This window comes from Aspergillus foveolatus (assembly GCF_047715535.1).
Source record: "Aspergillus foveolatus strain CBS 279.81 unplaced genomic scaffold BDW70scaffold_34, whole genome shotgun sequence".
Classification (NCBI taxonomy): domain Eukaryota; kingdom Fungi; phylum Ascomycota; class Eurotiomycetes; order Eurotiales; family Aspergillaceae; genus Aspergillus; species Aspergillus foveolatus.
In genome coordinates this window covers 60413-71436 of record NW_027396098.1, presented here as the reverse complement: position 1 = coordinate 71436, position 11024 = coordinate 60413, and the positions used below count along the sequence as shown (strand labels likewise).

The 11024-nt window shown below is 49.7% G+C and overlaps 3 protein-coding genes across 3 annotated transcripts; 2 read left to right on the top strand and 1 right to left on the bottom strand.

Moving 5' to 3' along the window:
- Window positions 1–284: 284 nt before the first annotated feature.
- Window positions 285–1168, top strand: BDW70DRAFT_151242 (putative ABC transporter; the record flags this gene model as incomplete). Its single annotated transcript, XM_073739264.1, has 2 exons — window positions 285–405; window positions 465–1168. The coding sequence occupies 2 exons, from the start codon at window positions 285–287 to the stop codon at window positions 1166–1168; spliced, it is 825 nt and encodes a 274-aa protein (XP_073594691.1).
- Window positions 1169–1476: 308 nt separating this feature from the next.
- Window positions 1477–7194, bottom strand: BDW70DRAFT_151241 (Elongator subunit ELP2; the record flags this gene model as incomplete). The annotated part of the gene is made up of 13 exons (XM_073739263.1): window positions 1477–3798; window positions 3865–4007; window positions 4920–5097; window positions 5147–5323; window positions 5371–5745; window positions 5802–5921; window positions 5972–6079; window positions 6134–6214; window positions 6264–6433; window positions 6643–6740; window positions 6796–6831; window positions 6890–7078; window positions 7181–7194. The coding sequence occupies 13 exons, from the start codon at window positions 7192–7194 to the stop codon at window positions 1477–1479; spliced, it is 4011 nt and encodes a 1336-aa protein (XP_073594690.1).
- Window positions 7195–7641: 447 nt separating this feature from the next.
- On the top strand, window positions 7642–9724 carry tom40 (TOM complex pore protein TOM40). The gene is made up of 3 exons (XM_073737290.1): window positions 7642–8350; window positions 8417–9064; window positions 9167–9724. Exons 1-3 carry the CDS (start codon window positions 8039–8041, stop codon window positions 9272–9274), a joined length of 1068 nt encoding a protein of 355 aa, XP_073594689.1. The 5' UTR covers window positions 7642–8038; the 3' UTR covers window positions 9275–9724.
- The last annotated feature ends 1300 nt before the right edge of the window (window positions 9725–11024 follow it).

Here is an 11024-nt window from a genome sequence, read left to right as displayed (position 1 = left end):
AGAAAGCTGCAAGGAAGAGCGTCCCCTACGGTCCCATTCTCGAGGAATCTTATTTCTGATCTCAGGTGTGAATGATGTAGGAATGGAAAATAGTCGGAAAATAAAAAGTGATTCCCTCAATATTTTCCCTTGGCTAACCCCACCTTATGAATCACCTCAATCTGGACAGTTGATAGTTACATCGCGTGCATTTAGATAGAAATAATGTGAGTCACATTCTACTGATTTATTCATGACTTGGGCTGTCCCTAATTAATCTGAGTTCATCAGTATCCAAAGCCACCATGTCCGACTCGCCAGACATCCAAGTGCAGAACCTCTCCTACAAGTTTCCAGACGGCTCATCCGGCTTAACAGACGTCACTTTGGAATTGCCAGCAGGGAGCCGAACTTTACTGATTGGAGGCACGTCATTCGCAGCCCATATACCTTGATTGTTGATCATACTAATACCGTCTGTTCAGCCAATGGAGCCGGTAAGACCACCCTCTTGCGCCTTCTCTCGGGAAAACGGCTAGCGCCCAGCAACACAATATCCATTGCAAATAAGGATCCTTTCAAGGAAGGTCTCGAGGGCGTCACCTATCTCGGCGTAGAATGGGTGCTCAACAGCATCGTCCGGACAGACATCGACGTCCCCACCCTTCTCGCCTCCGTTGGCGGCAACGCCTACCCCGAACGCCGTGACGAGCTCGTTGAAATTCTTGACATTGACCTGCGATGGCGCATGCATGCAGTCTCGGACGGAGAGCGCCGTCGTGTCCAGCTAGCCATGGGTCTTCTCCGGCCGTGGCAGGTGCTTCTTCTGGACGAAATCACCGTCGACTTGGACCTGCTGTCGCGGAGCAACTTCCTTTCGTTCTTGAAGAGGGAGACAGAGACGAGGCCCTGCACGATTGTGTACGCGACGCATATTTTGGATAATCTGGCGCATTGGCCGACGCATTTGGTGCATATGCATCTCGGCAATGTGAGGCAGTGGGGCGCTATTGAGAAATTCAAGGAGGAGGCACCTGAAACGTCGGAAAACAGCCAACTCGGAGAGATAGTTCTCAAGTGGTTAAAGGAGGACTTGCAGGCTAGAGGACCGCGGAATGCACGTGGCAACCAGGCAAAGACTTATGAGGCTGGGGGAATTGGAGGGTATGGGTATGAGAAAAAGGCCTAGCCTCTTCTCTCCTCTTGGCCTAGTGTTCAGGTCACATCAGTTTCTCGCCATCTCATGACCATTCAACAAAACTTTACTTAGTCTTCTGTGATATATGGGGTTACGGTATCAGCATCCTGGGGTTTCAACATTTCAAGGTCCTCCATCCTTACTCAACTTTTAACAATCGTGAGTCAGGGCTGGCATGTTTTCATTTTCCGGATACATCATTCCTAGCGGATCGTCAACATGGTTGTAGGTTTCTTCAACATAAATGGCCATATTATGCGTGCATTATTTTTCAATGAGTTTCTGTATCTAGATAGTACTCATGGTTCCGATACCATGTCAGATATGCTATATATACGTATCGAGTTGTCGTCGCTCGCAACAGCAAGCTCGAAATCTTGTTTATCGGCACTTGCCTCGCTTTGTTCTGTGAGAGGACGCCATGATAGCTCTGTGATGGCTTTTGACGGTGACTGGTCTCTATCAAGGCTTGCCAAGGGACTAGGTTCGATGCTGTCTACTTTGATCTGATGAACAGAGAGCTTCCCATCATCCTCTCCCGTTGCAAGGTATAGCATCCCTCTGTAGATATGCGGAAGGAAGGACAGGGCAGTGACAGAGCTCCTCGTGGGAATGGTAGCCTTGCACTCAGCCAGGTCCCCTGATAGCTGCCACAACTTGATCGACTTGTCTCGACCCGCTGTCGCAAAAATGGGGATCTGAGACTCTGAGGCAGGGGCCCAATCCGCATCGAGAATCATGCGCGAGTGGCCCTTGGGGTTGGACGTAATGAGTGTAAAGGTTGATGGGTCTGTTTCACTCCGACGATAAACTGCCCACTGCCGATCCCGTCCAACACTGAGCAGATATTTGTCATCAGCTGAAAAGGAGAGACTGGTGATGGTCAAGGTATGAGCTGCAAGTGATGGTCGAATCTCGTGCCAATCGGACGTGTCGTACAAACGCACCACTGCATGATCTATCGAGCTGGCCTTGCATGCAGTGGCGATGAGTGTGCGGTCGTGACTCACGGCCACGGCGGATATTTCGTACCCATGGCCGTAAAGTTTTTCGTGTTCAGGCCACAGGGTATATCGAGCTAGTTGGTCCTCGAGAGGAGGCTGAGTTGAATTAGATAGTATTGATTGATATGCCTGCGCTTGTCCAGCACTCTCGGCCTCGGCCGTGTCTGTTTCCATAGGAGCTTCTTCACCCACAGCTTGATTGGACAATCCCAGAACTGGAATCTGCGCTGTGTCAGGAAGCTCTCCCTCTGTATTCTGTGCGAGTCCGGAAAGGTTCTTCAGCAGTTGGGCAATTGGTTTAGGTTCTTTGAACACCCGTAACAGCTTCTCTTCAGCACCTGATACGAAGCGGTCCGGGCCAAGAGTGTCAACGCAGTTCAAATCGTAACCATGAATCTGCGGTCGCGAGAATTCGTGCCACGACTTTTGCCCTTCGCGAAGCCACTGTGCATGGAGGCGGGTTGTTTGATCAGCACTTGTTGATAGAAGATATCCACCAGAAGGCTCCCATTGGATTCCGTTGACGGATCGCACATGTCCAGTAATTCCCAAGGTTTGATCCCAGGTATCAGACTCAACTTGGTATCTCCACGCCCTCCAGCTACCTGTACGTCCGAGGCAGACTACTTGGCAGCCATTTGGCGACCAAAGGCCAATCCAAAATCCACCAGTACTACCGGTGGCTGTAGTAGAGCCTTTCTGTACACTCAGCTCCCCCATCCGTTCCACGGAAAGCCACACCCCGGATAACGGATCCTGTTCCCAGATGGTCAGAGTATTGTCTGCGGAAGCAGTGAGAAGTTGCTGCCGGTCTGGGTTAGGGTTCCAGGCAGCAGTGTATATCCAATCTTCATTACCGAACAAAAGAGCTTCAAACGTCATAGAATATTTGGATCTTGCTGCCTCGAATTGGTGGGCTTTGTTGGACAATGTTGGCTCGAATCCACCCAGAACAGTATCTTCCTCTGATCCCACTGGCCCAGACGATGCAGCCTCTCCACGGTTCAGGCGCCACAACCGAACGTACTTGTCCTGGCTAGCGGAAGCAAGCAAGAGGTCCCCTGTCTTGCTGTGCATGTCCACAGTGAAGGCAAGCGAGCGCACCCATGCCTCATGCCCGGAAAGGGTAGCAGATACCTTAAACCGCGGTGTTTCAGCAGTATTCTCAGCAGCGTATATCTGCACTATATTAGTGGTGCCAGCAACTGCTAATGCAACAGGTCTGTCCTGCGTGTCTGTCGGAAGCGGCGCCAGTGCCAGTGCAAGTGGGAAGTAGCGCGGTTTCATTGGTATGCTTTCCAGTAGCTCTCCTTTGACAGAATCTTGAATAACTATCCTCCATATCTTGACGGTTGCATCTGCCCCGCCAGTTGCAATAATATCAACCCCGGAATTTGTAGCTATTGCATTGACTGAACCGGCGTGATCCGTCAAGGTAAGTGCATGGGCGAATCGCCTTTGGTCAATTGGATCGACACGCCATAATCGTACGGTGCAATCGACAGATCCAGTAAGGAGTAACCTCGTCCCCGTTGTGGGACAGGTATAAAATTTGACAACGCTGACCTTGTCGGTATGGCCAACTAGAACCGAATAAACTCCCCGATGTGATTCTGCCTGCATACATAGAATACCAAGTTAGGCGGGGAGAATGCTTGTGTAGTAGACTTCAGAGCCACGTACGAGAGGATCCCACAAGGCTACATTATTATCTGCACCGTAGGCGAGGATGCCGGACTGAACATCCCAGTCCGCGGCGGCGGGGTGCCTGTTTCCACCGACACTGATGTATTCGGAGGTGAATGAGACCATGGGTAGGCAGACGACTGAATCAAGCTTCCGGGGAGCGTGAATGAAAGCTGGCGAGCAGGCTTCCAGTAATTGATGGGTGACTGCCGAGGAGAGGAGTTCGCCGAACCGGCCGACTTTTTTGTGCTTATCGATACGGTAGATAGGTAGGTCCGGGCCCAGCCAGACAGCAATAACCCCTCCTCCGTTACCTACCTCCGCTTTTTATATTTTACCCTCGTAAACAAGCAACATTGTCCCAAGCAGCTCCTAGTTTGATTTGCTTCGCCTCCACACTACGTCCTTACTCTTTAGTGGATCATCGCTACGCCCAGAAGAGCTAAGAAATATTCATCAGAGATGGCACAACATGACACAGACTCTATAACATTCACTGTCGAGTTTACGTATGTACTATTCCCCTCTTCAGTCCGTGTCACGTCGAATCGGTGGGTGTTGACATGCATGGTATATAGCGGAGGGCTCGAAATCCTCTTTGCCAATGAGCGAAAGCATAAAGTGGCCTTACCCGCTCAATTAGAAAATGGCACTAGGCCGAATATCTCCTATCTGCTCCAGTACCTGGTCGAGAATGTGATGAAAGATCGGAGAAAGGAACTTTTTGTGCTTGAGGATAATGTGTATGTGCTATGCAAAAATTATAGCAATGGGTATAACTGACTGTCATTGCAGACGACCGGGGATCCTGGTACTTATCAACGATGCAGACTGGGAACTAGAGGGTGAGGAGAAATACGAGATTCAGCAAGGGGATAATATAGTATTCGTCTCTACGCTGCATGGGGGATAATCCAATTCACACTCAAACCAGTAACCGCTCTGCTGTTGGACACAAAACTCTGCATGTTGGAGGTTCCACTCCTGAATTTAAACGACGTCTTCCACATGCTGCTGTGAAATCCTCTCGGGCTCGCGGGGAGTCCGTATACCGCCCTGCGGCGTTAGTACGCCGTCATTCGGCGATCCTATGCCTTGGACTGACGGGGTGTTGAGTCCACTCGAGGGTACCGGAATCTTTATGTCTTCGGGCGAACCGGGAATGATTTCTTCTGGGAGGTCAGGAATCTGGATTCTGCGCGCCTCATTCTGGTAACTCTCGGGTATTATCTAAACAGCAGTCAATCAATTTAGCTCAACATGTCGGACTAAGGTTTACCTCTATTATTTCATCACGTGGGAATTCCAGGAACGGGATATCTGCAGCGTTGCACGCCATGAGATAGCCATACAAAACCCTAAGCACGCTTTCATGGGCGATGATTAGCAGATCATTTTGCTCCCGTTCCAGCTCCAAAATTATAGGCTCAAGTCGCACTGCAAGATCGTGGTATGACTACAGTAGTTAGTTTCAGTCCGAAGGGGAGAGGGAGATCGACCCACTTCGGCCCGGGGGTATCTGTGATGATAAGGGTCAAGCTCATGTTTAGCCACTTCGTCTGGATACTCCTCTCTAATTCTTCTCTCTGACTTCAGTTCGCAGACACCAGGGTTTAGCTGGCTCAGTTGTGATCTCTGCCGGACTTTGTACCCCTTTTCATGCAAATACTTTGCAGTCTCGACTGTACGACGTCTCGTTGAAGTCCATACCGTCAAAGGCTTGAGCTCGTAATCAGTCTCTCCTCGGTCGATCATCGCCTGCTTTTCGGACTCCCTGTCCTTCAACAAAGTTTCAGTCATCTTCTTGGCGTAATCTTGACCTTGTTCGGATAGAGGACCATCCGCCTTGTAGGAATTCGGTTCCACTGAGACGCCCGCCTGGCGATTCAATCTGTCAGCAACTCTTCGTCTGCTTCGATAGAGAGGTCACCCACCCGAGCAAAATACGTGCGTCTGGTCTTTATATGAAGGTTAAGGAGATAGAACACTATCCGGTTCGACAGATAACCGAAACTTTTGTTGTTAACAATCAGCCTTTCTCCCGCATTTATCATCTGCTTCATGTTAGTATCTGACAGATACATCACAATTACAAGGTCCACACTTTTATATAGTTGAGGTCTTTCTCTTCCATTGTATGGAACTGAGGGATTCGTGCGGATATTCGAGCTAGATAATGTTTGACGGCATCCTCGGATGACCAACCCACATACTGACGGCAGTTAGTGTCGATTGAACCGAATGCAAATCCACAGGATACACTAACATCCGGCGATGAAATCTTAACCCTACGGACGTTTTCCTCAATGATCCGGTAGTCATCGCACCATGACTCAATGAACAACGTCTGATATTCTGGTAAGCATTCTGTCTCATGTCTGGGATACTCGACAGACCTCGATATCATGTTTCGCAAATTCATTTGCTAGGGACCGCCGTCCAGCTGCTGATGGGTTCACAGCATCGTAAATGGCAATTTGGCCGTTCTCCTCATTCAGGAACTGATATATATCCTCACGACATCGTTTCACGATTTTCTGTCTGAGCAGAACAGAAGAGGCAGATGCTAGATGCGTGGTTAGCTAGAGAAGTAAATGGAACAAGGAGGATGGCAGTTGCATGTAGTACGTGGATTCAAGTATGAAGAGAAGGTCAAGCATTATCATCGAGCCTGGGTTTTCGGCATGTAGCTGAGGCTTCAGACAGATAATGGTGACGACGTCCCCATACATCCATCCCAGATATTACACACAACTCGCCTTAGCTGGTACGTACCGTTGACAAAAAAGTAATCATCCGGTATGTCCTGCCCGTGAGGAATAGTAGCTCGTCGGTAGTCTCCCAGGTGGAAGATCCTGGTTTTGACTCCTAGCCTACAACGCAAATCAGGTGACTGCTAAACCTTGAAAGCTGTACAAACCAACCTACCATCGAAGATAACGTGCCATTGCCACAGACATATGACTAACTAGCCGTCAGTTTCGAAGAAATGCACATTTGAAACTTACATGGTTCAACGCACGTCTTGCCCCTTGCAGGGAGGCCTACGGTGATGATGACAATCCGTCCAGAGTGGAAGAGCCTACCTGACTCAGTGCTGTACAACTGAGCCGGCGCAAGGTCTGCCTTCTCCGGCAAGTCATGGATGGCATCGACAAATGTTGACGACTTTCGCCGGAACCGTGGGGAGTTGACGACAATGTCCGCCGTCCTAGTTGAAGTTAGTTCGCGCAGCTTCAAAGTTTATTTGTGAACGCAAGAACGGGCATCGTGATTTGCGATATATCCATGTGAGCATAGAATCAGTGCTTACAATAGAGTATCCATGGTGCTGGAGAGTGCCCGACACCAGAGCTATACAAAACGCTGTAAAGATCGTGGAAAGTATTGATGACAATAACTCCTGCAAAATGCGGTACGGATAGTACAATCGAGGATTCTAATATGAGAGATAAAAAAAAGTCCTATTTGAGGTTGCGAAACGTGGGAAAAGAAAAGAACAGCACGTTGGTCCAACCGAGCCTTGAAAGTGCTGATAGCCCAGCTCGTAGACAGCGTAGGTATAGGTACTCTTCCTGCCGATAGGCTCTAACGAAGAGGACTGGCGGGAAAGGCGGCCCCCGGTTAAGTCACAGACCAGACAGCCACAGCCCTTTGAGGTTTAACAGAACAAACAAGAGAACTGAACGCCGTAGAAAAGGTAGCAGGTAAATAAGACGAATCATAGATACCGCTATCCCACTGCATTATATCATTTTCGGCCAAATAGAAGTCCCGTCCCGACATAGCCCGAGGCGGCGGCGGCCGCGCAGAGCGACCCAAGACGCAACCCCAAGCAGAGCCAGCCAAATGACTTTTTTTCAAGGCTGAACTGCGATCCTGAAGCTGTTTCCTGGAGTCACCAACATCATCAGTCATCGCTTCGCTGCTGTGGTGTCTCTTTTTTACGCCATCTCACCTTCCACAAATATTTGGCGAAATCCGTCCTGTATCTTTAGGTCGTTGAGCCTAGTTGCTACCTCTCAAGCTCAATTCCGGAGCTGATCTGAAATTCTTTCATTCCCTGTCTACCACCGACACCGGCCGCGTTCAACGACCACCAAACAATCAGCTCCGGCTCTTTTAACTTAATATTGCTTCCACCATCTCGTCTCACATTAGATCAGCTACAATGGCCGACCATTTAGCACTTCCTTCCTTTTTAACGGACAACTCCGTCGTTACCGCCCTCCTGGATACCTACACTTCTTTCTCCGAGCGTAGGGCAGCCCTTGGCCTGCCCAATCCCGGAACAGTGGAAAATGTTGGTAGGGAGGTGCAGAAGGATGTCCTGCTGTCCAACTTCATGTTCTCAGGTCTCCGTGCGGACCTGACGAAGATGTTCAGTATGGCTCCCCTGTTCCGCGTGTCGCATGCCTTCTCCATGGGCGGCTCAGGAAACATGGCTCCGTACGCGTTCTCCGCTATGTACGGAACCTCCAGTGTAAGCAATAACAATTCCGCGTTGCGCTAGTTTCAAAGAATGCTGAGTAATGAAATTCGTGGACAGGTCTTCATGCAGGGTAACTTCGGCAGCGATGGTGGCCTTGCTGCCCTCTACAACTATCGGTGGACTCCGAAGTTGGTCACCAAGACCAATGTCCAAATCATGCCCGGAGCCGAGCAAGGTCTTATCCAACTTGATAATGACTACACAGGCGACGACTTCTCCCTTTCTCTCAAGGCATTCAACCCTTCGTACTTGGACGGTGGCCTCACCGGTATCTTTGTTGGAAGCTATCTCCAGTCCGTTACTCCCAAGTTGGCTCTCGGATTTGAAGCCATCTGGCAACGGCAAGGCTTGAACACTCGCCCGGAATCTGCTGTTTCCTACTCTGCCCGGTACAAGAGCGATGATTGGATTGCCAGTGCCCAGCTACAGGCTCAGGGCGTTTTCACTGCCTCTTACTGGAAGAAGATTTCTGAGCGTGTTGAGGCTGGCGTTGACATGAACCTCCAGTTCGCCCCCAACGCGGCTGCGATGATGATGGGCGGGCCTAGTAAGGACGGCACCACAGCCATCGGCGCCAAGTACGACTTCCGGGCCTCAACATTCAGGGCGCAGGTCGACAGTGCCGGTAAGGTCAGCTGTCTTCTTGAGAAGCGGATAGCTATGCCCATTGCGCTCACATTCGCTGGTGAAATCGACCAGGCCAAGGTATGTTGCATTTCTTTATCCATTCTCTCTGGGGAAGCCAATGCTGGCATCATCCCCACCTTTTGCTTCGTGATCAGCCACTAACTGATGATCAACTTATAGCAATCCGCTAAGGTCGGTCTCGCTGTCTCTCTTGAGATCGCTGGCGAGGAAGTCATGGAACAGACAGAGAAGGCTGACCCCTCGACAATGGTCACCCCTCCCTTCTGATCGATTCGCCCATTCCACCATTCTCGCCGGAAGTAGTTTGAGTCCGTCTGAGTTCTAGGTGGAAGGAACCTTTGCTCTTCTGATCTACCATGGAGCTCCTCCCTCTTCGTCCCTTTGTTTTAGTAGCTATTCCTCCGTCCATGTGCATCTTTGGAAAATGGTGTATTCCCTGTTCATGCAGTTTAATAACGGGTTGTTGGTCATTGAAGGCAATCGTTTGGCGCCACGGTACCAATTTTGTATAGATCCCTCTTCTTTCTCCTGATTGTCTCTTTTCGTGTTATTGTTTATGGCTTCATCTATGACCGACGACCCGTTTATTTGTTATTCTTATTATCCCTTTTGATGACTCTTGGTTGGTCAATGGGGTCTTACCCGGGACGCATGGGAGCACTTGCAGAAAACTTTCCTCTTTAGTTACGCATCATAGATGGACAATGTAAAACACGTTTATTATCAAGGCACGTCGGTTCAAGCAACGTACTGGGATGGTTACTGCAACCTCAAGATAAAACAGGCCTATCAGTGCACCATTTCATTGCGGACGTTGCTGCTTCCAGGTAAGTGACCTGAACATAGGTGGAATAGCAATTATATACCTATTTATTCCCCACTAATCTATCGACCTACCTAGTAATTGGTTACCACGTAGTTTGATGTTCCGATAAACAAGTAATGCACTCGATTATCTTATGGTAATTTGGATCGAACTGATGACTGCCCGGTGCAGCGGTGCTTAGAAACACGCTGTGGACACAGGAATCGCCAGCAAATGACAGTCAACCTTAGCCCACTTGATGAGACCATGAACTATTGAGTCTCCATCCATATCGCTAAGAGAACATATGGGGAACGGAATAGGGCTTGAACACCTAGTCACCGAGTTCGTACGTAGTACAGCAGGCATCTGCGCTATCTCAGTTACTCCTCATGTGCCTGATCCCGTACTCCGTTGTGGTGGCTTTGACGCAGACAGGAAGCCAAGCTTGAATCTCAGGACCACACCGGCCGCAACCAGTGTGTGCCGAGTGCCCAGCTGTGGCGAGTTTGGGTGTTAAATGAGGCCCGTCCGCAGTCCATGGTTCACTAAATGGAAAATGGCCCCTGCTCCCGCTCATTCGTGTGCTCACATATATGACGTCATGGTCCCTACGGCTTGCAAGAGCGCTCGCCCGGTAATTGACGATGTTACGGAGTGGTTGAATTCTATCGGGTTTCGTACGCAGAGAAGCCGGTTAGAACACAGGCAGGTGAACAGAACTGATTTAAAAAAATTTGAAGGTGCTCATTAGTCATTGGTGGACAAAATGCTAAATCGGCTGTTATCCTCCAGGGGTGATTCTAAGAGGCTAGACACGTAAAATATGTTGGCTCGGCTCGGCTCAGCAGATGCCAGATATGGAAGCAACCGACGGCAAAACACATTTGTGACTACAGTGTGCAGACGGGCTTCAGATATCGGGTGCTGACCGCGCAGTGTGTCACCAATCTTCCCCTTGCGATCTTAACGCCAGGGGTGCCGGTGTTAGTGCCACTCTGATGGGCGTGTAACCGGATGTGACGCATGCATCGAGCCTTGTGCCTTGTGAGAGTTTGAGAGTCCTTTCAAGAAAATCATGGACGGGGCATCGGCTCCTGGAAGGCGTTGTACATGGAAAAGCAGAGCGATTGATAAAAGATAAGAGTGCCCTAGATCATCCAGTGTAGCACTGCCCCGGTAGTATGACTTCGAGTAACTTCAATTGGGGAG

Coding starts and splice junctions, on each gene's coding strand:
- tom40 (XM_073737290.1), top strand. CDS start 8,039: ATGGCCGACCATTTAGCACTTCCTTCCTTTTTAACGGACAACTCCGTC. Junction 8,351..8,416: donor CTATGTACGGAACCTCCAGT/GTAAGCAATAAC, acceptor ATTCGTGGACAG/GTCTTCATGCAGGGTAACTT. Junction 9,065..9,166: donor GTGAAATCGACCAGGCCAAG/GTATGTTGCATT, acceptor ATCAACTTATAG/CAATCCGCTAAGGTCGGTCT.